The 27740-nt window shown below is 39.3% G+C and overlaps 3 protein-coding genes and 1 long non-coding RNA gene across 6 annotated transcripts; 3 read left to right on the forward strand and 1 right to left on the reverse strand.

Annotated features, from left to right (window-relative positions):
* Positions 1–6602, forward strand: cct8 (chaperonin containing TCP1, subunit 8 (theta)). 3 transcript variants are annotated; one of them, XM_015044974.1, is made up of 16 exons: positions 1–165; positions 1402–1492; positions 1592–1671; positions 1783–1932; positions 2627–2807; positions 2901–2962; positions 3048–3185; positions 3827–4005; positions 4435–4501; positions 4578–4665; positions 4759–4874; positions 4957–5028; positions 5110–5274; positions 5363–5482; positions 5699–5839; positions 6326–6602. In XM_015044974.1, the coding sequence occupies exons 1-15, from the start codon at positions 106–108 to the stop codon at positions 5804–5806; spliced, it is 1677 nt and encodes a 558-aa protein (XP_014900460.1). In that variant the 5' UTR covers positions 1–105; the 3' UTR covers positions 5807–5839; positions 6326–6602. The 3 variants fall into 3 exon arrangements, with proteins under 3 accessions (XP_014900460.1, XP_014900461.1, XP_014900463.1); XM_015044975.1 differs by having other exon boundaries at positions 5699–5835; XM_015044977.1 differs by lacking the exon at positions 5699–5839 and having other exon boundaries at positions 3–165.
* LOC106955033 (uncharacterized) lies at positions 1888–20250 on the reverse strand. Its single transcript, XR_001426489.1, has 3 exons — positions 20238–20250; positions 3353–3359; positions 1888–1970 (listed from the first exon to the last, which is right to left on the reverse strand). It is a non-coding gene; the product is annotated as an uncharacterized LOC106955033 (long non-coding RNA).
* Positions 6896–16418, forward strand: rskrb (ribosomal protein S6 kinase related b). Its single transcript, XM_015044978.1, has 13 exons — positions 6896–7534; positions 8888–9178; positions 9284–9367; positions 10423–10491; positions 10798–10867; positions 11486–11593; positions 12162–12202; positions 13243–13270; positions 13511–13600; positions 13727–13815; positions 13991–14101; positions 14180–14293; positions 14375–16418. The coding sequence occupies exons 1-13, from the start codon at positions 7505–7507 to the stop codon at positions 14603–14605; spliced, it is 1356 nt and encodes a 451-aa protein (XP_014900464.1). The 5' UTR covers positions 6896–7504; the 3' UTR covers positions 14606–16418.
* On the forward strand, positions 19449–27311 carry aldocb (aldolase C, fructose-bisphosphate, b). Its single transcript, XM_015044979.1, has 9 exons — positions 19449–19563; positions 24601–24717; positions 24809–25020; positions 25311–25365; positions 25456–25616; positions 25745–25828; positions 25916–26090; positions 26257–26456; positions 26555–27311. The coding sequence occupies exons 2-9, from the start codon at positions 24606–24608 to the stop codon at positions 26645–26647; spliced, it is 1092 nt and encodes a 363-aa protein (XP_014900465.1). The 5' UTR covers positions 19449–19563; positions 24601–24605; the 3' UTR covers positions 26648–27311.
* The last annotated feature ends 429 nt before the right edge of the window (positions 27312–27740 follow it).

The raw sequence follows: 27740 nt of genomic DNA on the forward strand, positions 1-27740 counted from the left end.
TTGGGTTCAGATTGCACCTCCTCCGTCTCTCCGGCTTTGTACCCAAAGCTGAACACACGCCGCGGATAGCTTCTCCAGGATACCGGGGCTGCATAACGTTGAAGAATGGCTCTCCACGTCCCCAAGGCCCCTGGCTTTGCCCAGATGTTAAAGGATGGCGCAAAGGTCAGAATAAATCGGCATGTAGATTTCTTGGAGTACTTTAAAGAGGGCAACATGGAAGTTAGCATGCTAGCTACAGCTAGCCATGAGTTAGCATGTTCATTCACAGTCATGTGGGAGCTTTCTAGAAAGAGGCAGGCCGCTTGAAGCTGGTGGTCCCGCGTCCGTAATAAAAGACAAAATTCAGTTTCTTAAACGCCTTTGACATTTCTTTATCAGCGTACATGTCAATATCTACGTCTGTTGGTTAAATGATGCTGCAATGATAAATGATTATGAAGCTGCAGGCACACCCAGTTAGCCTTCAGCTAACTGTCACCTCTGAGAGTGATGCTGTGAATGTCTAATACATCCTGTTATGGCTCGTTTCACAAGGAGCCATAAAACTCACCTTCAGTTTAAAAATAAAGTTATCTCTTTCTTTACAAGTTGTTCCACTTTTCACTAATTGCTGCGCATCTCACCAGACTTGTATATATCAATTCATATTTATTTTTTACAAAAGTTACTATAACAGGTTTCCTGCTATTTTAAAAAATAATGAAATTAGAATTTTTCATTTCCCAACTCTGGCAAAAATATTTAAAGATCTTATTTTAATCATTGTTCATTGTCCCTTTAATTAAAAAAATAAAACTTTTTTTTTGGCAAAAGTGGTTTTCGATGTTGCATTTATTTATTTGTGGATGCTGTCATTTATCTTAAATTTTACGCAGTACAACATAACATTTTGTGCAATTTATTGATTATGTTGAATTTTAAGTTACAGAATCACTAAAATATTGTTTTTTTTTTCTTTTTCTGTTTTTGACCATCTTAAATTGAGGTTTTAAATTGCACCTGGTTTAGATCCAAACAAAGCTATGTCACACACAGTTGTTAAATATTCAGAAATAAAACAGATGTATCTCAGATCTACAATTGTAATTAAAAAATCTGTATTTTCCACGTTTTACAATTGTTTTGGTGACAAGGTGCCAAAAAATAAGTAAAACAGCTCTTTATCAAATTGCTGGAATCGGCTTTGAAAGTTTACTTTATTATTTTCTAAATGTACAGATAATAAAACGTCACTAGTCAGATATTTCAAGTATGTTGGAATTGTAATATTTGTTTAAGTCCTAACGTAAATTCATAGTAAAAGTAACCACAAATTTTATATCGATATATAGCTGAAAATTTCCCTTTTTTGTAGAAGGCACACTGTAACTTACCAAAACGTTTCTTTTGTCAAAACAGCACTTTTCAGGACTTGAAGAGGCTGTCTTTCGTAACATCAGAGCTTGTAAGGAGCTTTCTCAGACCACACGCACTGCATATGGACCCAATGGTAAGCATTTTCCTCCGACAAAAATATATTCGAAGAGATAAAAAATCTAGTACCAAAATCAGATAGGCAAATAATAAAAAAAACTGTCAAATGTTCCAGGTATGAATAAAATGGTCATCAACCACCTGGAGAAGCTGTTTGTCACCAACGACGCAGCAACGATCCTCAGAGAACTTGAGGTGAAGACTCTCTGATAACCATCATGTTCTATCTGCTCAAAATTAACTGAAAAATTAATGTGTTAATTATTTCTCTTTTTTTACTTTTTTTTTTCTTTCTTTTTTTTCAAGGTGCAACACCCAGCCGCCAAAATGATAGTGATGGCGTCCCACATGCAGGAGCAGGAAGTAGGTGACGGCACCAACTTTGTGCTGGTGTTCGCTGGAGCTCTGCTGGAGCTGGCTGAAGAGCTGCTGAGGATGGGCCTGTCTGTGTCAGAGGTGATCACATGGCAGCTGCTGAACATTGTTGTCGATAGCTGCGTTTTTATTGACCATATATTTGCCCAAATTGGAATTGTGAAAATAAATTTGCTTAATGATAACATGCCGATTTAAAAAAACTCATGCTTTTTGATAAAACGTTTTTGAGCTAGGATGAAGTGGTTTTTCGGCTGTATAGAAATGTGTGTATTTTATACAAATGCAATGGAGATACTTTTCGCATCATGTGAGTCATGTGATCAATAGCCTGATGTTACTGCTGGCAGAAAAGACAAAGAAGACGACAGGAAAAAGGATAGTGATGTTTTTAAATGACTGATCATGTGTGACTTTATTGCATTTCTTATTTAGTGGAAACAACACTGTTGTGAAATTGTGTTTTTTGGACATAAGCGGAATGTCAACAAAGTTTGACGGATATTTGTAATGAAAACAGTCAAGTTGGAAACTAGTAATTAATGGAACTATATTTGCTCCTGCATATAGATATATTACTGCCAAGTCATATTCCATTTTTAGAGACTACATTAAAGTGTTTGGTCACATATAGTTTTTTTTTTTTTTTTTTTTTTTTTTTTTACATTGTTGCCTATAATGCCAGTGAATGTAGCCATAGCTGTGTGTTTAACAGCAGAAAGCATATGCAGCTTTTCCCCCACTCCATCACCATAATGTTTTCCTCTGACCTCAGGTCATTGATGGTTATGAGAAAGCGTGTAAAAAGACTCTGGAGATCCTTCCAGACTGCATATGCTCCTCTGCCAAAAACCTCCATGACATTACCGAGGCCACGGCTGTCATCCGTACAGCGGTTATGAGTAAACAGTACGGTAACGAAGACTTCCTCGCCAACCTCATCGCACAGGCCTGTGGTGAGTTGGCAACTTAGACAACCTCAATCAGCTCATCTGTAAAAACGGGTTGACAGCAGTGTCTGACTGTTTTTTGTTTGGTTTGTTTTTCAGTATCCATTTTCCCAGAGTCTGGCAGTTTCAATGTTGACAATGTCAGAGTTTGCAAAATTTTGGTGAGTGGCTGTTTTTGTTTAATATTGGGGGGGTTTACGTTTGAGGTTGTTTTCTTATAAATATTTGAATCCGTTTTGTGTTTAGGGTTGTGGAGTGACGGCATCCACCGTGCTGCATGGGATGGTTTTTAAGAAGGAAGCAGAGGGAGACATCACATCTGTTAAAGACGCCAAGATCGCCGTGTTCTCCTGTCCCTTTGACTGCATGGTGACAGAGACCAAGGTAACAGACTTTTAAAAGAAAAAAGTTTGGGTTTTTTTGTTATAATTCTTTCATTCTGCTGTATTTGTGATTGTTGATGTTTCCTTGACTCGTTAAATTCGTCATGGCCCATTCAGTTTTATTCTCAAACCAGATACAGACTCAAAAAAGCCCATTGGCTAACAGACAAATGTACTCAGAACATTAATTAAGCTAAAATTATGGAAAAAAAAATATATAATTGCATTATATTTGTTTTCCAATTTTAAAAAGAAGTTGTTTTGTTTATTTGCATCTCTTAATGTATTTCTAATATTGTATAGAAAAGCTTAACTGGTTAACTGAAAAATCTACAGGAAGTGTCAGTTTTTATCTGAATAATCATCGATTACTAATATAATCGTTGTTGCTACTCTAATAATGCTCTTGGAAACTATATCCTCTTGCATTAGGTATATGACAAAATTAACAGTCCATGTGTTTTGTGTTTGCTCATAGAGCTTTGAGTTATTAAAACATTTTATAGCAAATCATTTCCATCTATTATGAGTCCCATGTTTGAATTTCTGTTAAAATAGACGGCAGCATTTTAATGTGTCACGGCTTAAATTCTGCTGAAGTTTCTTGGTTGGTTCCTAAAAGCAGCGCTGCTTGCTCCACAGGGCACAGTGCTGATAAATAGTGCGCAGGAGCTGATGAACTTCAGCAAAGGGGAGGAGGACATGATGGAGGTGCAGGTGAAGGCCATCAAGGAGGCTGGAGCCAATGTGGTGGTAACTGGAGGCAAAGTGGCTGACATGGCTCTGCATTACGCCAACAAGTACAAGCTCATGGTGGTCAGGTAGGAACACAGAGGCTCAGGTGATAAGATTTAAAGTGAAAGCAAAAAAGGAGCAATTTTAAAACAATTGGACATCCTGGATTTTATACTGAGAAGGTTGGTTACAATTGGAAAACATTCAAGACTGTTACTAACTTTCTCTGGTAAGTGTTAAAGTGCTGGACACTAAAATAAAAAATAAAAAAAACATTGGAGTTAAAACCAATAAATTAGCAGAACTTTGGTTTGGAAAATTGCTGAACCAGTCACTAAATTCATGGACAGTGTCCTGTAGACAGACTGAAACAAAGTAGATATGTTTACCATAATGCATAGTGCCATCACACAATACATGAACACATCCTTGAATTATCCTTGAATTGAAAAAAACATGCTTTCCTTTTTACCATAGCTTTATTCTCAAGTTTTAGTTTTAAATCTTTCCTGCAGACTGAACTCCAAATGGGATCTCAGAAGGTTATGCAAGACCGTGGGAGCTGTAGCTCTGCCCAAAATGGTGAGTTTACTCATGTTTTACTGTCTTCAGATATGGGAACTGTAACCAAACTAACCTTAACGTCATCCACTCTTAGATGGCCCCGACTCCGGACGAGATGGGTCACTGCGACAACGTCTACCTCACAGAGGTGGGAGACACTCAGGTGGTGGTCTTCAAACACGGCAAGTCTCTTTTTCTTAAATTTACAAATTTAGACCAGATTTATCCTTTAGGACTTTTATGCATGACTTATTGTTTGCTGCGTTCTTTAACAGAGAAAGAAGATGGCACCATCTCGACGGTGGTCATCAGAGGCTCCACTGACAATCTGATGGACGACATTGAGAGGGCTGTGGATGACGGTGTTAATACCTTCAAGGTTCTGGTCAGGGTAAGTAACTTGTAGAATAAGACTGTCAGCTCAGCAGCCGTGAGACAGGTGCTACAGTTCCCCTCTTCTTCTCCCTCTGCAGGACAAACGACTGGTACCCGGAGCAGGAGCCACAGAGATCGAGCTGGCCAAGCAGATCACCTCATTTGGAGAGGTAACAGAGAGTCGAGTTCTGCTGTTTTATCATTTGATGTCCACATCATCCCAACCTTACATATATTACCTGTCTCTGTAGTCCTGCCCTGGGCTGGAGCAGTACGCCATCAAAAAGTTTGCTGAAGCCTTCGAGGTGTTGCCGCGGGCGTTGGCCGAGAACTCCGGAGTGAAGGGGAACGAACTCATCTCTAAGCTGTATTCTGCTCATCATGAGGGAAACAAAAACATCGGTTTTGACATCGAGGTGAGGAGATGGAGATGAACTATAATTTCAATTCATTTTAATTAAAAACCTACTATTTGAAGCAGCTGATGGTGTGACTGCCCTGTAGGGAGAAGGTCCAGCTGTGAAGGACATGCTTGAGGCCGGCATTCTGGACCCCTACCTGGTGAAACACTGGGCCATCAGACTAGCCACCAACGCTGCCATAACAGTGCTGAGAGTGGATCAGGTCTGTATAAACACATGGAAAAATATAAAAGTTACTCCAGCTGATATTGAAAGGAGTTGCTTTCTATAGTTGCTTAATTAAAAAGACAGATTGATTAGGTTTTTCCTTTCATAAGGATCTTCTTCCTGTCGACATGGTAATAACTTATCTTTCTGCAGCAGCAGTCTAATGACGAAAGTCCAGATAGATGATTTAGTATGTATGTATATGATCCAGATCATCATGGCTAAGGCTGCAGGGGGACCCAAGACTCCCAAGCAGAGAGGCCACTGGGACAAAGACGGTTGGGATGAGGAGCCTGATCATTTTGAAACCCACCATTAGAGGGCGTACTTGTACTCATAAAGCGCTCTGTCAGTAGGTCTCCGAACAGAAAAGTTGCTGGCTCACAGAACACTGACAGTGTTTGGACTCTCACTACTAATGTTGAATTTCACCCCAAAACGTTTTTAAGAGATTTAACTTTTCCCAAGTGTGTCTCTAACAACACTAGGTTTGCAGCTGTGTGAAACTGCACAAAATAGTGAATGGTGTGACGGCATGCTGCATGTACGACTGGAAACGGCGCAGGATCAAAATGATAGTGGAGTGGAGAATTTTGACATGCTCAGTTGACTTAGAGATTTTTGATGTATAAATATTAGCACTTGGACTGGAATGAGAAATTGCTAAATCTGACCTTTTAGTAACATGTGGCCACATTATAGCTTGTCTTGTGACATAATCCTACAAGAAAATTAACTTTCCTCAACTTTCCTTGAGGTATTCCAGGAGCTGTGTTGAACTCAATGCTCTTATTTACATTTAGAAAATATATTAAATTATTATTTTTTTCTTTTCCAGATTATCATGGCCAAACCAGCAGGTGGACCCAAACCTCCCCAAGGCAACAGGGACTTTGATGATGATGACTGAACCTAAAGCTTCCCATCTTAAGTTCCTGCTGCATTCATAAACCTTTTCTACTTGTTTATTTAAAGCTCAACTGTTTGGTTTATTTTGTAGAGAACCTCTGGTTGCATGGATCAACATCATATGTGGAAGAAGAAAGTACAGATGGCTCTGTTTGCTTTTTATGTTCCTAGGTCCCAAATAAAAGGCACTTGTGCTGTCAACTACTGGCTTGGATTTTCCTCATTTTGTGGTTTTGATATGATGCAGGGTATGTTTTTAGAAAACAACCCTTTAACCTTTTTTATTTTTTTCATTCCAAAACCATGGAATAGAAAAAAATGTGCATATTTGTGTTGTATATTTGCTGAATAAAATATACAACTGCTTTTTCATTAATGTTCTCTAATAAATCAATTCATTTTTGTTAAATGAACTTAAAGATATTTTTAATTTGTTGGACTGCTTTAACACAAGGTAGTGGTTTTATAGAGAAGATTATTGAAAAAAAATACCTTTAACAGGGCTATGTTCTGATTTTAAAAAATACATTTAAGATATTGCACTGTGTTTAGCTTAATTTTGTGTAAATTGTGAATTTTCTTTAATCCTACTCTGAAGGTTTGTCATTTACAGGCTGAAACCGTAGACAATTCTGCAACCTGTGGCTTAATTTCAGTAATTAATCTCGCAATATTTCACTGAACGCTTTGTTTGTTTACAGTGATTATGGATTTCTTAAAATCACAACTGAATCCAAGCGATTTTGAGGAATTCAGATGTAGTTTTAATTACACCGACCAGCAGATGGCGCTAAAGTCTCTGGACGGCCGAGATGTGGGCGGATTTGCTCTGACGTTGCCCACATTTGGGATTAACTTGCTTTTTTTTATGTCGCCATATCCCTCGTATTTTTTGCAACGGAGGCCAGATGAGCTGATGATATTGAAAAATATCACTTTCCTTCAGTAGGCCTGAATCGTTTCAGCCATCTCTGTGCGTTGGGTTTTGGAAATGGGACGGGAATGTCCTGCGGCGCATATTGAGAGGCTGACTGAGGAGCAGCAGACGTCGCACTGACTGAGCCTACTGCGCCGATGTTCCCTTACGCTGATAATAATTATAATAATAATGGGGGCAGACGGAAGTAAAAACAGGAAGGTGAGTCGAATGGAACTCCTGGTTGCTAAGGTGTGGCGCTCTCTGTTTCTATGGCGATGGTTTGGTGACCAGGATGCAAAGTCGGTTTCTGTACAACTAGAACACACGGCTCCGTTTCACCTTGTTTTAAATCAGCATGCGAAACTAAAGTATTACATTTTCGTTAAGGATTTACCTACATAATCAATAAAATATTTCCACAAGAATCCCGCTCCTATAGCATCAAGATTTTACTTTGAAGGTCTAAAAAAACAACCTCCCTACACATAATTTATTTCCAGATAAAAAATATTGATACAAAAGGCCAACTGCATCCTGTGTCTGTGGCAGTATTGGGTTTATATGTGTTTTTTATTGTAGGCCATATAACTTTTCCTGTCTGAGAGATCGGTGCTGCTGTGTAATGAATTATGGTTTTGATAAAAATAGTAGTACTGCATGCATATATATTTCCCCCGATTCTATGCAAATCTGACCAACCAAACAGAGATATAAAAAGCTTATGAAAAAATATTGATTAAATTAAATTGGTTAAAAAAAATTAAAACTGTCCTGGTCAGAACCAGAAGTTGGGGGAAAGCAATCTAAAAACAAAGATGGAGAATTAAAGGATCTACAATCCCATTACAAACCTTTTACAAATCTTTTTTTTTAACCAAAAACTACCCTGTGCAACATTTTCATGTGGAAATGACAAAGCGTTCCAAAAGAAGAAATGCCTGTGGAATTCCTGTGCATCAGGAATGAATCATCTTCTGCCTAAAATTATTCAGAAATTCTTAAGAATGAGCATTTATTTCTGATATGGGCATTTTTCTAACTCAGCTTTAGCACTCAACAATAGCATCTTATGTAATGTACTGTTCAAGTCTTTTTCCTCATTGTCTACTAACTTTTTCAAGGTGAAACCTTAAAGAAATAAATGTTTTTAGGTATTGGATGCCTTCCTGAATGAGGGCTGACTGTGAGTCGGGTAAAACAGGGAAAGAACAAACACTGTTTGTTCTTTAAAAAATAGGTTTGACTAGAACAAACATGCATCTCTATAGGTTCTCTAATATCCAGTATTACCGTGTTCTCTTGTTGTACGCTTATATCAATCAATCAAGTTTATTTGTTTAGCACATTTCAGCAAAAAGGCAGTTCAAAGTGCTTTACATCATAAAAACACATACAAAAAATACAAAGTTAGAGCTATTGTTACACATCAAAATGTTGATTAATGTTTTATTTATAATGATTCCAAAGCAACTCTAAACAGGTGAGTTTTTAGTCTAGATATTTGATGTGGTACCTTTTAAATGTTGCGTCTGTCTTCATTAAATCACTGGTCCTGTCCCCCTGCCCTACCAGAGGGCCTCAGGAGGGGCTGAAGACGAGCCCATCCCATCTGGATGGCGGGGTCTCCTCTCCAGCATGGGCCTGTCCATCCCAGAAGGCCTCTGCCGCCTGGCCCCACCCGCCCTCCGTCTGGGCCAGCGTCGGATGCTCCAAGGAAAAGCCCCTGAGGTGCCAGAGCACGTCCTCAGGTTGGCGGGAGTCGGCCCAGGCAGGCTGAGAGGAGAATGGAGCCTTCCAGGCTTCGTTACCATGTTTCTGCCTGAATTCCCCCACAGAGCTGTGCCAGGGCACGAACACTTTCAGGTAAAAAAAATAAAAAATCTGCTTCATTAGACACACTTCAGCTCTGTTGTCTATCTTCTATGTTTTCAAGCATTCTCATATGATTTTTACCTCTTTTCTGACAAGGTGCTGGGATACATTGCCAAAGGTTCATTTGGACCCATTCTGAAAGTGAGGGACAAGTCCAAACAAAAAACATATGCTGTTAAAGTGAGTCTGTTACCTGATTATTATACGATAATGTGTTTATTTAGCCTATTTAGGCCATGATGTGGCAGTTTCTATCGTAGTTTTTCTATCTTGTGGGTTATTTTAGATTGAATACTATTTGATGCTGCAAATGTAACATAAATGTGCCATGTTAATTCACAAAAAATATTTTATATTCTTGTTTGTTAGAACTTGTCTACTGGTACAAATTTGCATGCATTAATATTCATAAATACCATCATATTCTGTCTGAGCTGTTTTTTTACACTTTAGTCTTTTTAGTGGGTTTCACCTAGAAAAATTATTCACAATTGAACCTTTTTACATTTTGATACATTTCAACCACACATTTTGATACATTTTATTACTATTCTATGAATTTTACATATATATGTAAAGTATATATGTACAATGCTTAAAATATATATTTTTGCTGTGGCTCTGTGGGTACAGTAGTTGTCTTGCGATCAGAAGGTTGTAGGTTTGATTCCAGCTTCCTCCTGCCACATGTCGATGTGCTCCTGGGCAAGGCACTTAACCCCAAATTTCCTACCAAGCTGCATATCGGTGTATAAATGTGAGTGCGAATGGGTGAATGTGACTCTAGTGTAAAGCGCTAGTGGTCAAATATGATTGGATAAAGCACTATATAAGTTTAGTCCTTTTACCATATTTTTTTTCAAATAATAATCCAGATGTGCATTTGTATTTTGACCCTTTTTAGTCTTACTCCCCAAAAGAAAATTCTGGTCAACCAGCGGTTTTTAAGGTGCTCTATTTGGACCCAGCTGTGTGTTATTTTATCACAGTGTAAATTAAGCTTTTCTGTGAAGGCCTCAATAGAACAAAAGTGAACAAACATCATCGTGAAGCTCAAAGGACACAACAGAGATCAGGGACTAAGTTGTGGAGAAGTTTCAGTCAGTTAGGCTTAAAAAAACCATAACAATCTTTGAGGATATCAATCCATCGAATGAAAATGAGCTGCCAAAGAGATGGCCATCCACCTAAAGTTTAAACAGTTTGTTCATTATTGTTTTTGCGTCCACCAACAGGTTATACCTAAAGCAGAGATTTTAAGGCTGGCGGTTTTGGAGCAGTCAAAAGAGGAAGTTATAGTTCAGGTGAGCGCTGCCTTCGAAGGTCTTTAAAAGAATTATTGATATTTTTACTTTGTTACAAACATGTTTCTATAGACATATAATTATTAATTTCATGTCACAGTAGACTTCAACATTCATACACTTGTAATTAAATTTATTACAGGTTCCTTGTTTGATTTTGAAAGTTTCAGTGTATCCAATACTTAGTACAGTTCTGAGACAAAAAAAACCCATGCAAAAAAAAGCAAAGAGAAAAGCAATGAAGGAATAGAACCCATAGAAATTAGCTTTTTAAGGAATTTAATTTTTGACCTTTGCCCCCTGCAGCGTCAGGTTCGCCACCCATTTGTCCTCGACCTCCAGGACTGCTGGCAGACTCAGCGCCACCTTTACATTAGTGAGTCAGGCAGCTAGCAGTATCCCACTCGTTCCCAAATCTGCAACCCAAGAACCCCTCACTTCACCTTCTGTCCCCTCTGCTTCGGTAGAGTTATCTTCCCACAATCCCAACACCTAGAACATGATAAGAGAAATGCTTCAGTTCAAGTGTTTAAATTCTGGATTTCACCTAAGCTCCCAACCTCTCCAACTCCCACCATACCAGTTCTTCAGCTGTGTTGCCCTTTTTCCCTTCCCTCCAGAGCATTTATCCCTTTTTTCAGAATTACTCACTGACTCAGAAAGTGTGACCCACTTAGTCTGCCTCCCAACCCCCTGTTAAAAGAACTCCACAGTTCAACAGAAACACATGCCACAGATAAAAGGGCCTGCTGCATGCTTTTATCCAGAATCCTCTTGTAGCCATGCTGCTGGAGTTTCTTCTACATATTAGCAACAACAGACTGAAAACCAGAAGAGGCTTTCCCTGATATGTAGGTGTTCCTCACTTTAGCACAAGTTTCCCTGCTTTAGGTTTTTCACCAGTGTTTTTTTTCCATCCTCTGCCGCCCTTCACTGCTCCTCATATGTCCCACTGCGTCAGAGGCTCATGTTAAACCGTATTCTGCTCCAACAGTGTGCGACTACTGTAGCACAGGGGACCTCTACACCTACTGGCAGATGATTGGTCAGTTCTCAGAGGAAACCCTGCGAATATTTGCAGCAGAGCTGGGATGTGCACTCGGTTTGTATGCTACATTTTAATATAAGTGTGGGGGGTTTTTATGTCAGGGAGGTGATAAGAATAAAGCTACAGAGTCAAGTTCTGCAGTGATTTGCAAGTCAATTTAACTTTTCGTGTTGGTGAAAATGGATTGCAGCAAAGAGCCTTTAAAATACGTTGTGTTTTAACTTTTTACTCTAGAAGTATTTAACCCTTTTAGAGTAAAAAAGAAAACCCAGAAAACTTATATATATATATTTTTGGCTCTAGTGGCCTTTATTTGATAGTTAATTGACAGGAAAGTGGGTAATGAGAGAAGGGGGAAGACATGCAGCAAAGGTCGCCAAGGCCAGGAATCGAACCTGCGACAGCTGCGTCAAGGACTAAGGCCTCCATATGTGGGTTGTGCTTAACCCCTGCGCCACCACAGCACACCATAAAACTTCTATTTTAATAACAAACCTTTTTTGGGGGGTCTTGTTTTGTTTTTGTTTTACATACAAATTTTTTTATTTTTTTTTAGCTTTCTTCTTAAATGTTTTACATAGTCATTTTATAGGTTGATAATTACTTACTGTTCATTTTGCAGGGTTTTTGCATGACTTTGGGATCATCCACAGGGATGTGAAGGTAAGACCAGCAAAGATGTCACTTATTACTTTTTTTTAACACACACAGCAATGCTGCAAAGCAATCGGCATATTACTTTTGAAATCTGCGTAAGTTATTTTATGTAGCATGACTAATTATAGGAAAACACAATATGTGACTTTAGAAAGAAAAGCAATTTTTTATACCTGTAGTTTGTCCTCAGATGTAAGGGAGTTTTTTTTTGTTTGTTTGTTTGTTTGTTTGTTTTGTTTTTTGTTTTTTTAGAAATAGATGTCCCACTTTTAAGGCATTAGGTGTGAACTAGTTCCACTTGCTTTGTTCCATTCATCATTCTAGTGTTTTGCAGTTCAGAGCTTACTAAGCAGTATTTTGTATTGTTCTGACTGGACCATGCAGACCTAAATGTAGATACCTGTGGCACTATTGGCTTTATTGAATTAATGACCCAACATGTATTTCAGCCAAAATTAAATAAATAAATATATTGGGAAAATAAATAAATAAACGAGTAAAAATTATGTTCTTATCACCAAACAGCCCTAAAATAAAACATGACAACCATATCTTATACAATGCTCCTGAACAGGTAAATGTTAAATATGAGTATAAAGTATGCATTTATGAAATTATTTGTTTTTCCATTAGAATATGAGTTTTAAATACCTCTAAATAATAATAGCACAGTTTTGCTTGTACTTTTTTTGCCAATCAAAAGGAATTTTCTGAGATTTTTTTTTAAATAACACAATAAATTAATCATTAAATAAATGACTGATTCATTTATTTAAAGCCAACACTAAATCACAGTACACAAAACTTAAACTTGAATTCTGAAAATTTGATTAATTTAATATAAAGATAGAACATTCATACATAGCTGGATATATAAAAATTAAAACTTTTTATTTTTCTTTTTGGATATTATCCGTGTTATGTGTGAATCCTTTTCATAATTTGTGAAAAGGAATTGACTTTGGGTCTTATAATTTGGCCAGTCTTGTACGTATTAATTTATGAATACAAGTAGACTCACTCAGATTTTCCTTCCTGACTTTCAGATGGAAAACATCTTGTTGACAGACAACGGTGAGTGAAACAGGGCAGCATACCTCTGAACAGGCAGCACAGAAGCTTCCAGAAAGCCTCTTTACTGTAAAGCTCTCAGCTTGTATTTTATGCTATTAGCAATGAGGTCAAGAGTTATTAGAAGAAGATGTTTATATTTTTATGAGTTTTTAACTCATAAAAACGAGTTCCTAGCATGGTGGATGTGTGGAGAATTGTGATAAATTCCTGTAATGATGCAGAGAAAATGATCTTTTGTAGGCCACCTCCGCTTGGCTGATTTTGGTTTGTCCCGCCGCCTGGAGAGAGGAGGCCGAGCCTTCACAATCTGTGGAACCATCCAATACATGGGTGATGAAAACCTGCCAAATCCAACAGTTTGAGGATTGTTTTTATATCTTTTCTTTTCGAAAGTAAAGACCTGAATGTTAAAAATAAAACTTCTGGGGATTTTTTCTCTCTTTTACCCCTCTTCAGCTCCAGAGGTGCTCAGTGGTGGACCTTACAACCACGCAGCTGATTGGTGGTCACTGGGAATCCTGCTGTTCTCATTGGCCACTGGGAAGGTGAGCCTTTGTTTCCAATGTGTCCAGCAGGCCTCATCTACAGGCAGACATAGGGACAGCTGAGCCTAAACTGGGTTGGAAAAACAGAGCTGTATTCTTCTGGGCAGCATGTAAGATCTTTGTACTGATGAACAAAGTTATTATATGAAATCTGTCTCTTTGTTTGCCTCTACAGTTCCCTGTTGCTCCAGAACCAGATCATTGCAGCATGCTGAGGAAAGTGAGGAGTTTTCCCTATGAAATGCCCCTGAGCCTGAGCTCACCGCTCTCCATGTTAATAACAGAGGTACTTTTTGTCCAGTGCGTGTAAATATAGTTTTGTCACAGTTCTGCTAATTTGTAGCATCATGATACTTTTTTCCAGCTTTTGTGCAAAAATCCACTACGACGCCTGAGGACCTTGGAACGTTTCAAGCGTCAAACATTCTTCTTTGGGACATCTTTTGACCTCCACCTCCTTCAGCGTCGGCCTGTGCAGGTAACCAACAAATTACTGGTTGAAGAAAGCTCAGTGTTTTTTTTTTTCTGATTTTCTGAATGAACTTTTCTTCTCCATCAGGTGATCTTGGAGCTGAGGGAGAGACCAGACCGTGCTGCCAAAGCTCGACGGGGCCTCACTTTGTCCCTGCTGCCTCTGAAGGGCTTTGACTTTGATTCCCTGCTCAGCCCTGCCGCCACGCCAGACACACAGCTGGACGGAGACACACACACCCGCACAGCTGTACCTCTGCCTGGCCCCTCGCTGCAGCCCACTCAGGAGAAAGTTGCACGGAGGGAAGTGTTTGTATGACGGATTACAAGTCTGGCTGCAGCGTGGAAGGGAAAGGCCTTCATCAAATGATTTTGATTTTGTGCAAATGTTCCTAATTTTTTACTCTCCTTAAAAATTAGAAGAGTAAAAATGAAGGATTTAAATACATAAACCCCCATATTTACTTTTGCCTTGCAAAGGTATCCATTTTTGTGACATTGTAGTCACAAACCTCAGTGTGTTTTTTAGGGAATTTATGAGATAGACCAACTTTTAAGTAATGTATAATTGTAACGTGGAAGCACAAATATACATGGTACTTTAAAAACTGAAGCAGGAAATCCTTTTGGGGTATTTCTCTACTGGCTTTGTATGTTGAAACTTTACTGTGTGCACACTATTATTGCAGAACAGCTGAAGCTGAACCAGAGTGGATGAAGCCTCGCTAGCACTGAACATTCAGATTATGTCGCTTAAATGTTCAACAAACGTCTGAAGACAACATTCAGCAAACGCTGGCTGAACATAGAGCCATACAACATCTACAGACAACACTCTCTGCTATGTGAAAAGTTTAGTCTTTTAAAGACTAAGAATTTTTGAATAAAAATATAAAATTACAAAGAAACAAATCACACCAAATAAAACACTTTTCCAGATATTGTTTTTATATAAAACCACTGACAATATTTTTGTCACCTTCAAATGTCTTAGCAGCTTCAACAGATAGAAACTAAGATCAGAACAACAATTGAGTCCTCATTTTAACATAAACTGTATCCATGTGTATACCATGTGAATTCTGTGTATACTGCAGAAAAAATGAATAATTGTCCTTCTACTTTGCAGTTAAGCTTTACTTTGCGTTGCTTTGTCTCAATTCTACTCATAAATTAATATTTGTGGTTATAACATGATATAATGTGACTAATTCAAGTCTGAAGAGTATTTTTTGCAAGGCACTGAAATAACATTGTACTTTTTTATGTAATTTTATTTTACATGTTCACCTTTTAATGTTTACTGTCTTTTTAGTAGCAGTTGTTCAGTGGTTTTGTGCCATTACCCAGTTAGTAAAACGTCCAGAGTCTCTTCATGGTTCGGCTGGCAAAACATTGAATACCGAAGATAATTTAATACTAAATTGAAAAGGTAGGCTAATAGCTCTAACTATGTTGTATTTGTTTAACCATTTAACCGTATTTATAGTGGAACCCAACCAAAACCCTTAAGAAAGGAGAGAGGATGTTCAAACCATTGCCTTCATCCATCATGCTGTGTCATCATGAAAATAAACTCTGTCATGCGTTCCCCCTCCTTACCTTTGTTGTCCTGCCTGCAGAATTGGTTGCAGCAGGAACTTCTCCCCTGATGTCAGAGTGAAGCAAGCAACAGCCTTAGAGTCTGATGAGCACGCACGCAACTCTGTGTTTATTTTCTACAACCGGTGACTCAGGGGCGCACTTGCTGGTTTTACTACTTAGCTTCATTTTTCACATAAAGTCAGATATTAAACAGTGATTTGAGTATGCTCTAAACTTCTCTTTGAACTTTATAATATTTTTATAAATATGAAGGCTATTTTCTATTGTTTTTTCCTCACTAAACAGATATTTAGATATATTATGATTTTATAAATGATGCATATTTACCCAGATTTGCTTCACACGCACAACTCTGAGTTTACCTTCTTGATCACAAAACGCTTGTGTACATACTTATAAATATATAAGCATATTCCTCTTTATAAAGTTTATATAAACATTTTTGGAGAGTATTTCCTCATGTGTTATGATGTCTTTTTGCAGTTACCTTGTAGCACAAACAGAATATTAAAAGAGTTCTGCTGATTTTTCTTTTGTCTTTTTATTGTGATGAAATGATTTTGGGTGCACGGACGTGTATTGCCTAACTCACCCCAACATTGTGTCAGATTATTGCAGAATATCCTTGCTCAGTTAAGAAATCACACTGTGCATTTACTTAGTTGAGTTACTCAACATACCTTACTCACAGATTGACACTTAAAACCCTAAAGTAAGCAGATGGTGGTCTACACTTGGAGAGAGCGATTTCTTTAGATTTAATCCATTAAATTTAATATTTCAAATTCACTCATTAAAGATGAAAAATATTTTTTGCTGCTCCTATTACTGACAATTAAATTTGATTCAGTATATATTTAACATACTTTCTTTTTTAAATAACATATGTATTTAATGTTTCAATGCGTATAAAAGCCAAACCAGTGTTTTGGCTACATAACAGTTTGTCTTGAAACAAAACACTCCATTAATAGAAGATCCTTGCTGACAGCCAAAATAAAGACACAACACTGGTGTGTCACAGTTCAGTCACAAACCAATAACATGTATATTATTGGGCTTTTGTGTGGAAACTGACACCATGTGGCATCATGATGTGGAAGAAAAAAGACCCCTGTTTTTTAAATTGAAAAATACAATTCTGAAAAGTGAGGTGGGCTTTTGTCTTCAGCACCATTGAGGATGCACATCTGGACTTTATTTTTTGGCCCATTCTTTTCCAAGGAAACTTTTTGGTAACCATCATTTTTAAAGTACTTTTACAGATTCTCAATTGGATGCAAGCCAGGACTTTGTTGTGGCAGCTATTGTCTGAATAAACTTTTGATCTAGATCCCTCCATTGTTGCCTGGCTTGCAGCAGGACTACAAGAATCATGCAGCCAGTTTTAAGTCTTGTGCAGCCAACTATAAGTTTTCTTCAGTGGTCAACTTGTATTTTGCAACTTTTATCTTTCCATCATCCAGCTGTGCAAGCGTCCCTGTCCCTGAAGAAAAACATCCCCAAGGCATGACGCTGTTGCCTCATTTCGCAGTTGTCATGGTGAGTTCAAGGTGATGTGCAGTGTTAGTTTCCCACCTCACTCTTTTCTACACACTTGATAATAAAATAATAAATTATTATCTGTTTGTTGATTACATAAAATCTCAATAAACACTGAAGTCTGTGACAGAATGTGAAAATACAAATGGTAGTAATGTAAGGTGATGTAGGTGGGCTTTCCTCTGTGGGAATTATGTTCCAATTAAAGAGGCTTCTTCAGTCATTCACAGTTCAGAAGGAGAACAAGATTCATCCAACATAATTAATTCCTCATCCCATTTCCAGTTGTTGAACGTAGTTGGCTTTCATTCACCTGTGCTTACAAAAAGTAAATGGTAAAGATTCATGAAAGGGAAGAGATGTCAAAAAGCTGCATACAGAAAGTGTAATTCATGACAAAGATGGACAACAGAGCTTCGACTTGCTACATTGGCTCTGCTGTAATGACCTTTAAGCTTGTGGAGCCATTGTTTACTGTACTCTACATATGCAGGCCCACACCAAAAATAACTTTACCTATTAGCAATAACACCAACTAAGAGGCTTTAAAGACAAGATGCCAACAGCAGCAGCAGCAGCTTGAAGTCCACAGGTTCCCTGCTGAAACTGGAGAACCCAATTGTGAGTTAAATAAGCCACCCAGTAGATTTTACAGTGTATGTCTGATCTGTAAATGGAGAAACTAGAGAGTGAATTGAGCCTTGGCCACAGCTACAAAAACAGGCATGTATCAACCGCGTGTGCCAGAATTTGTATGCAAGAGGCCTCTAGGAACAAACTGAGCGCAACAACAGTTTTCACTGAGTGCATCAACAAGAGGGGATACAACTCTCTGGTAAACAAGTGCAATTCCCAACCGTTATTTATTAAATTTGTTGTTGATCTCAAATGAAAATGAAGAAAAAAAAAACATTGCTTGCAAAAGTATCTAAACCTTTAATGTTGAAAGTGTCGGTAAACAGTAGTTTTTCAGTCCTGCCATAAATTGTCAATATTCAATTTGTTTTGTGTCCTCCTGCAATGTGAACTTCAGCCCCATTTCAAGGTTTTTTGAAGTCAAGATTTTGTTTCCCAGTATTGATGTCTAGTTTCCATGTCTCCGCTCTGGATGATCATTGCCACCTTATGCCGCTGCCACCACCATGTATCACTCTGTTCAGGCGTGCTGTTAGTTCTCTACACATAGCTTTTTTGCATTTAGGATAAAAATGTTTATATTACAGTCTGATCCACATGTGTCAACAGTTCTCATGGGCCAGTGTCCTGTAAATTTTAAATTTGTTTCTATTCCAGCAGACCTCAATTAAGATTATTCGAAAGAATCTGGAGAACCTCAATTACCAGAAGAGGCAATTCAGACATTTGATTCAGATGCATTGGGTCAGAGACACATCACTGCACAAAATGGTCCATGACGACAGAAGTTTGACACCTCTTGGAGATCTTAATTAATATGTTCCTCTGTCCCCTGCATAAATGGCAATTTTGGTAAACTTTACTCTGGACTTCATCATGTTCTTTCAACAATGACTTTCTTCTGGCTACTTTCCTGTAAAGCCCAGGTTTGTAGATTGCACGAGTATTGTCTGCCATCCTAACTAGGTGTTAAGTGAGCTCATAAAATCCCAACAAAACATTGAAATTCATGACTGTAAATGTGATAAAATATGAAACAATTCGAGAATTGGGACGTCGTAAATTACGTGAGATTGTCCCTTGGCTTCATTACTTTTAATAGCGCTGTTTCTTATCATTCAGCATTCAGTAGTAATCTGGGAATATTTGGACATATTTTCTGCTTTTAATTAAACTACTTTCTTAAGGTGACGTGTGTTTTATTAGAAGTCCGCTTGCTTGTTTGTTTCATATTAAAATTAAGCAGCCAGTCTGGAAAAGTTGCAGAATCATGCTGCATTCGCGTTGCTCTCTTTTCAGATGGAGGATGTTCTCCGGCGCATGCTCGAAAGACGCAGTTTCACTCCATCACATGACGCAGGGGTGTTGGCTCCTCCCTCAGCTCGAGAGGCTTTGTAAAGGGTCACGTTGCGTTGCAGCAGTTAAACAGGAGACGGCTCCGCATCTCTCACTTACAGCTCACCTGCTCTATCATCTGAAGACATCAACAAACAGGTAATAATCAAATCTGAACTACCATTTGTGACTGCTGTACATTGTAACATTTTCATATCGGACCGCTGTAACTTTGACGGCCGAGTTGATGCTGATGGGAATGTGATGCTGCGCTACTCAACCTCAAGCTAACTTTGTCCTCCTAGCTTGCTAGCCACAAATTGTTCCTACTGTTATTATGACGTATGTCCCTTATTTTGCGTGTTGGCTTCTAAAAACAGCGTAGAGCTCTTAAGCTTATTTGACAGTATATGAAAGCTGCGCATTTTAAGGATCAACGAACCACACAACAGGAAGGGCCTACAAACGTTGACCTTCAAGGATGGAAGTGAAGGTGACGGACCTGGTTTTTCGGTTAGTTAAGTTAACGTACCGTAGGTCTGCAGTTTGAAACGTGTTCAGGTCGATGACACATTTTGAATTAAAACGTGGTTAGCAGCAGTGGAGGATGATGGGGGAGGGTGATGATGAAGTCGTTTCCTGTCTGAGTGTATCTGTTCAAGCGCACGTAGACCTCTGATGTGACGATGGCGGGGCGGGCATAGGAGACACGCCAAAATAACCGAAAATACATAAATGTGGATGGGATAGAAGGCCAACAAGAAAAATCAAGTATCTTTTAGTCGATTTTGAAGTCCTTTTTTAAATTATATATACATTTTATTTTTTTACACTTTTTTACAATTTTATACTGCCCCTTTTGTTGCTAAGCAACACCCAGCTCTCCTACTTGTTGGTTCTTTTCTATGTTAGTCCCAATCCCTAAAATAATCCGGTTCCTTGTTTCTAGAAATCGTATAACATTATATACAGCAACCTTATGTCTCCTGTGTTTAACATGAAAATGTTGCTGTTGTGTAACCTGCACATTTTCACAACTGTCAACTTCTCTTTGAACCGCACCATGCATCACAGCCGTCACATCTGCTGTAGGCTCCTGTATCAGTGGGCAATGGGCAGTGCTCCGGCTAGTGCTGCTGGATCAAAGTCTGAAGATAGAAACAGCCCAAATACAGGAACGTGCATCAGCTCCAAGGCCAGCAACCTGTCTGGTAAAAACACAAGCAAGCAGGCTTTTTAAAAAAAAATTTGCAATCCGACTAGTGCTGCTCTGCAGGAGCCATTTTCAGCTCTATAGCTTGCAACCTGGAGACATCAACAAGCTGGGTAAATCTCCAGGGGGGCAGTAATGATGCAGACAGTGGAGCAAAACATAGATCCCGTTTTCCTTTAACTGTGCCATCCTCTCCCGGCTTGTTTAATTAAAATGTTAATATGTGCAGTTCCAGCCTGATTCGGTTGATAGAAGCCTGTTAAAACCCTGCTTATAGCCTTTATAAATGCTGGGCTTCATAGTTTGCAGGCCTGAAGTGTTTTGTAGTTAAAAGCTTGCAGTAATACTTCACAACAGACTAGCTGTAACTTGTTTACTGTATCTGTTGGCAATGATGTTTAAGTATTTCCTGATTTCTGGCTACATTCTGCTCTGTTCTTAGCTGGGTGAAAATGGTTGCATCAGACACGTCATGACTCAGAGTCAGGAAGTAATAAATACTAGTGGGTCCTACTGTAGTTAAGTTTTAATCGTGCCCAATTAAATTAGTTATTTTGAACTTGTTAACTCTGAATAGTACAACAGAGATTTTGGGTCAATAATGTGAATTACCTAAATCATGCGGGGATCTTTGTTGTAATGCACACATTATATATAACTGCCATAGTATTCTGTGATCAAACTGGCATTACCTGTTCATTTCTGAAGGGATTCCATGTGACGCAGCAGGGAGTTGGCCACGTATCTTGATGTCGCAATGCAGACATGGTGTTTGCCTGGTAGAGGAAAACCACTGTGCAACAGACAGAAGTGAAAATCTGAGGCGTGACTGAGAAAGTCAAGCTTCTGACAAAATAATCTCAGCTTCTCTCTCAAAAGATGCCATCTGCAAATTGTTTCCCCCCCTTTTTTGTTTTTTAATTAAGAAAACATTTTATTATAAAGCACATCTCAGAACAGTTAAACAACTTTGATGAATATTTCTCTTCCTTTGACACTTCCTCACTTCCTCAAACCGTACTTACAGGAACCACGACCATGTTTGAAGTTTGTGTAATCAAAATGTCAAGTCGGGTTACAGGTTGTTGTCATGTAACATGCGCTTTGAAGACTACGTTTAAAAGGTTTGATGTCTCACAGGGACCTTGTTGCGTCTTTGGCTGCTGGCTCCACCAAAGCCAGTTCCATTTTAGGAGATGTTTTGTTTTTGCCTGGACACCATCGCTGGGCTCAGCAGTCATCTCCGGTGATTGTGACACTTTAGTTAACCAAATCTGTAGTCTAAGTTTCACTGCACACAGTAAGTGTCTGTGGAACAAAGACAATCTTTATATTTTCCTTTCATATTCCCCAAATGCACTGAGTGTTCCCTAGAGGCAATATAGGAGCAGATGCTAAACAGAAAACATCCGTGTCTCCTGCAACCTTACCTACATTGGTATTACAGCAGGCAAACTAGTGGTGTTATATTGAATTGCACTTATTTTTGTCATCAATATCCAGAAATAAATGGGAACATATTTGTAATGAAAGTAGGAAACCATATAAAATATATTTTTAGATGCCTTGTGGCGACTTATAGCACAGGATAAACCAGGAGAGGAATGATGTGATCCATACATGGCTGTTAAATAATCACTGGTGTCTGAGAGACCATCCAGATTTTCACTCTGTTAATCAATAGTAATAGCATCTACAACCAGTAGGAGCTAAAAGAAGCAGCTCTTTATTCTTAAGCATTATTATATTCTGTATTTGGTGTTAATTAGTAGCAAGGCTTCCGAAAGGATTAGCCAAGATGGGGTCAAATCTGTGACATTTTTATGTTTTAATTTAATTCTGACCCAAGACATGATCCCATGGAAGAGGTTTAAGTCTGAACTATATTTGGAAAATCGTTGCATAAAAATGCTACAGTTTCCAGCTGATCTGCTCACGCTTCTCTGAGCATGGTCACTTGTGTCATCACTGACAGCTTTTTTCTAAGAATGAGTGACTGAAATATTACTTTCTTTTCTGAGTTATATCTACCAGAGGTGAAAAGTGTATTTTAAAGAGGGATTGGATAATAGATCTAGTGGAGGTCTTCTGTTTGCAGTCCACATATAGACATGTTTAGAAATCTGAAAATCAATTAAGAGCTGGAAAACCAACCCAGATGAATAATAGAATAGGCATCAATAACATTTCCCATCAGTTCCCATTGCTGCTCTTGGCGGATCATGTTTGGCCTCCAAGGTGTGCTGTTTCTGACACATGATCCCCTCCAGGTTTTCTTTTCCTCTCAATATAAATGTCACCTGCAACCATATCAATGTGAAAAAGCTTCACTCTCAACTTGCATAATACTTTTTTTTTTTTTTTTAACAAATACTCTTTTTCCTTTTTTTGTAACTATTGGCTTAAAAATGTAGATTACACAGGGCACCAATCATTTTGCAATGTTTGGTGACTGGAAACCTGAACACACTGAAACTGGTAAAAAAAAAAATGCATTGTTGAAGCACGCAGGCATCTTCCTAAAGATAAGCCAGAGTCTGCTGGGCATGACTCCTTGTCTGGCTAAGAGAACACCTAAAATACACACACTACGTCTTGTGATTTCAATGAATTATCAATTTCATTCAGTGCACTGGAGATTGTGCACTCACTTCAGACTGGTGAACTAACAGTTCCCCTACAGTGTCAGATTACAGCACTCTGTCCTAACCTGTTTGGGTTCACCTCCCTGCAGAATTTGGCAAACAGTAGTGAACTGTTCTTGCAGCAGAGGCGCCCTGCAGAGAGGCCTGTCTGTGTTCTCCCAAGGCCCTGATCCCATAGCTTAAAGCTGAGGATTAACGGAGGATATGACCCTCGGCGTCCTACAGCAGCAACCCAGCCTTAGTTACACTGCAAAAATACAACATCTCACCAAGTATATTTGGTCTCGTTTCTAATGCAAATAGCTTAGTTTTGTCTTATTATTATACTAAATTAAAAGTAACTTTTTCGCTCTTTATGACAGAAATATTTCGGCCCTGCTCTTTCTAAGCAAACATCATTCCAGCAGCTCACCGCAGCTAAACTCCTGGTCCTCTATCAGGCCATTTAATCCATCCCTGATCCATTGTGGCAACACATAGCATTTCACTTGTGCAGCTGTGAACAAGCCAATAATCAGTGAAGCCTTCAACAGTTGGTGCAGTCAGCCAGACTGTGTCCTCAGGCATATTCTGGATGTGTGGAAATTTACAAGCATTGCGTGGATTTACTTTGCATTACCTGTGCAGAAGAGAATTGTAGTTACATACTGGCAGCAATAGACCGACAAGAGGCTAAAATGGTGGAAGCACACTACATTCTTTTAAAATAAATATCAGTAAATCAACTACATAGATGTAAGGAATGAAAATGCTGTAATAGTGTTAACTGGGAAAAACAGGAAGAGTGTTGCTAGGGTAGAGCCGTGCTGCATCCAGACCTGCAGCTGAAATCAAGCCCAGCAGCTGAGTCTGTGAAGCGTTTGTTTTATAACCCCTCATCCCTCCCCAGTCTGTGATTCAGATACACGTGGTGGGGGTAGGAGTTGCGTAACCACTTACTTCTGCCGAGTGAAGAAGGGCGTGATCTAGAAACCTTTTTTATGATGGCTGCAACCAAACAGTTTCACTTTGACCAGACCCACACTAGAAGCATGGTCTGTTAGGAAGTGTGATAAATTCAAATTTTTAAGTGTAGAAGATGTAGCATTTCCTTTCCAGCAGGACGCAGCTTGCTGCCTTTGGGTTTATCACATCTCTCACACATGCTGCATCACTGGATTGTGAGAAATTCAGTATTTTTCTGATGCATCTTGCTAGAGTTTTGTCATTCTTCAGCCAGTCCTTCTGCTCACTGCTGTGGCAAGTCAGCCGTTTCCCAAATAATAGAAAGGCATGAGAAAGAGGCCAGAGCTGGGTGGTCAGACGGTGATAAAATGTCGTCCTCTCCTTCTCTTTCAGCCACCATGACTCACCAGTACCCCGCACTGACTGCTGAGCAGAAGAAGGAGCTGCAGGAGATCGCTCAGAGGATAGTGGCTCCAGGAAAAGGCATCCTAGCTGCCGATGAGTCCACCGGTATGTTCAGTCAGACTAAGAACATTGTAGGAGTTTGTGTGCAGGTATATGAGGTAAAGCTAAGTAACTTTTCATTGCGTGCCAATTTCAGGCAGCATGGCGAAACGCCTGAACCCCATCGGGGTTGAGAACACGGAGGAGAACAGGCGTCGCTACCGCCAGCTGCTCTTCACCGCTGACGAGCGCATCGACAGCTGCATCGGAGGGGTCATCTTCTTCCATGAGACCCTCTACCAGAAAAGTGATGATGGCGTTTGTTTTGCCAAGCTCATCAAAGACCGCGGCATTGTTGTTGGCATCAAGGTATCCCAGAAATGAACCGTTAGATTCAAACACAGTACTTTTGAACTTTAACTTCATCTGCCTCCAAACAGTCCCATAGTTTGGTAGGTAAAACTGGAAATGTATCAATCAATCAATCAATTTATCAATCAATGTATGTAAAAATGTACTCTTGTTTACAGAAAAACCTGAAAGATCAGTTTCAGTTGTGAGGATAAACTGCCCTAAAAGAGCTTTTATGTTGTATATTCAGGAATGGTAGAAATTCAGCAGCTTTTGTTTAATATACATTTCTTTCCATCTTTTTTTAGGTTGACAAAGGTGTCGTGCCACTTGCTGGAACAAATGGAGAGACCACCACCCAGGGTGAGCCAAAGCAGAGGGAATGTTCTAACAAACTTTAGAAAAAAGTCAAAGTGTAGCAGGAACTCTAGATTCTTGTGTGTTGATGCACAGGTTTGGACGGGCTCAGTGAGCGCTGTGCTCAGTACAAGAAGGACGGTGCAGACTTCGCCAAGTGGCGTTGTGTGCTGAAGATCAGCGAGACCACGCCATCTCAGCTGGCCATCCTGGAGAATGCGAATGTACTGGCACGATATGCAAGCATCTGCCAGCAGGTTGTTTTTTTTTTTTGTTTTTTGTTTTTTACATCTGGTTAGACATCAGAATTTTTTAATACGCTTAAAATGTGCCTTGTTGAGCCCTAGTCTAAAACCACTAATGACTTTACTTTCATACTTTTTAGAATGGCATCGTCCCAATTGTGGAGCCAGAGATCCTGCCTGATGGGGATCATGACCTGAAGCGTTGCCAGTATGTCACAGAGAAGGTGAAGCATCTGGAAGGTCATGATCTGCTTTGCATACTTATCAGCATATTTCTACTCTAATAGCAAACTCCTTGTGTCTACTTTTAGGTCCTTGCAGCGGTGTACAAGGCTCTGTCAGACCACCATGTGTACCTGGAGGGAACATTGCTGAAACCCAACATGGTCACCCCTGGACACTCCTGTTCTACCAAGTTCTCCAGCGAGGAAATCGCCATGGCTACCGTCACTGCCCTGCGCCGCACCGTACCTCCAGCCGTTACAGGTGAGTCATGGAAATAAGAGAATGCATTTATCAAACTGTACAGTGTAAGTATTTTTCAAACTTTTAATTTATTGTGACAAGTCAGGATACTATTTAGTAAAATACATATTAGATTTTTTTCTTCTTATGAAAAGTATTAAATTTCTGCATATTTTTTCCCACACAGGAGTGACTTTCCTTTCAGGTGGTCAGTCTGAAGAGGAGGCTAGCGTGAACCTCAATTCCATCAACACCTGCCCCCTCAACAAGCCTTGGGCGCTGACTTTCTCCTACGGCCGCGCCCTGCAGGCCTCCGCCCTGAACGCATGGAAAGGAGACCTGAATAAGGAGAAAGCTGGCACTGAGGAATTCATCAAGCGTGCCCAGGTCAGTCAAATCAAAGACTCCTCAGAAGAACCAACATGCGAAATCCTTTAGGGTTTATATTAAGACGTCTCTCTTTGTTTCCCTTCTGTCTCCCCCAGGCTAATGGTCTGGCTGCCCTTGGAAAGTACAAGTCCTCTGGAAGAGCTGGTGCTGCTGGTCAATCCCTCTACGTGGCTAACCATGCCTATTAAACTTTAACAACCACATTCAGCTGTGGCCTAGTGCTAGTCTTAATATCTGCTCTGCTATTCCCTTCTCACTCCTCCGTCAGACACAGGCCTGTGCTGTCTACTGTACTTTAATAGTTATTAACATTACATTATTAGATGTCTATTTAAAATCTATTTAAGAATGCAATACTAAAGGGAATAGGTTTTCATTTTTATTTCAACAAACAAATCCAGACAGGTTTGAGACAATTAATGACTGAAGTGTTGAATTTCATGTCTAGCTCTGGTTAGACTCTGAGATTTATGCAGAATGTAATCCAGAGAATCTGTCAGTATTCCTTTCTTGCCTCTTCATAAGTGCTCCTCTCTCTCCACGTTTGGTTCCTTCTCCGTCATCGGTCCTCTCACATCGGCTCCCCAGCAGTTCAGATCAGCACGTGCGCATCGGTGTTTCGCTTCAGTCAGAACCCAGCGTTGGCCCTTCGTTTAACTACTGTACTAACATTCACACTAACTGTGGGACCAACCAACCAATAGTGGCATCAGTACATCTGTTTTAAGGGTAAAACGAGAAGCTGAGCAGAGCAAAGTCGCAAATGTTGAACTTGAAGTTGATATTGTGTAGTTCAGCGGTGGCTCCAGCAGAGGTCACTAGACACAGTGTACTGTAATAAACGTTGCACACCAGTAATCGTTTCCCCCCCACCTCCTTGTGCTCCTTATTACCATTATCAACAAAAACGACCATCACGTGTGTCTTCTCAGTATAACATTAGCTTTGAATTACACTTGGTAAATATCGTATTTAGTTGTGTGACGGTGTCTATGTGATTTCTGTGTGCCACCCGACCCCCTGCCTGACCATCCTGTTTCCCCCCTGCCTGCCCCACGGAAAGATTGGAAGAATTTCTATCAATGCAGACATGGACCAACACATGGGGTCAGCAGCGCAGAAACGGTCACTGCTTTATTAGATTAATGTGGTGTTTGTGATATTATTGTTCTTGAAACAATCAGTATGTCAAAAATAGTGGAGAAATAAACTAAAATACACATTAAAACTAAACGTGTCTTTTTGTGTGTGTACAAAAAAGTAAATGTATAAAGTATGCTT

This window comes from Poecilia latipinna, unplaced genomic scaffold (assembly GCF_001443285.1).
Source record: "Poecilia latipinna isolate Pla-1442-1.1 unplaced genomic scaffold, P_latipinna-1.0 Scaffold700, whole genome shotgun sequence".
Classification (NCBI taxonomy): Eukaryota; Metazoa; Chordata; class Actinopteri; order Cyprinodontiformes; family Poeciliidae; genus Poecilia; species Poecilia latipinna.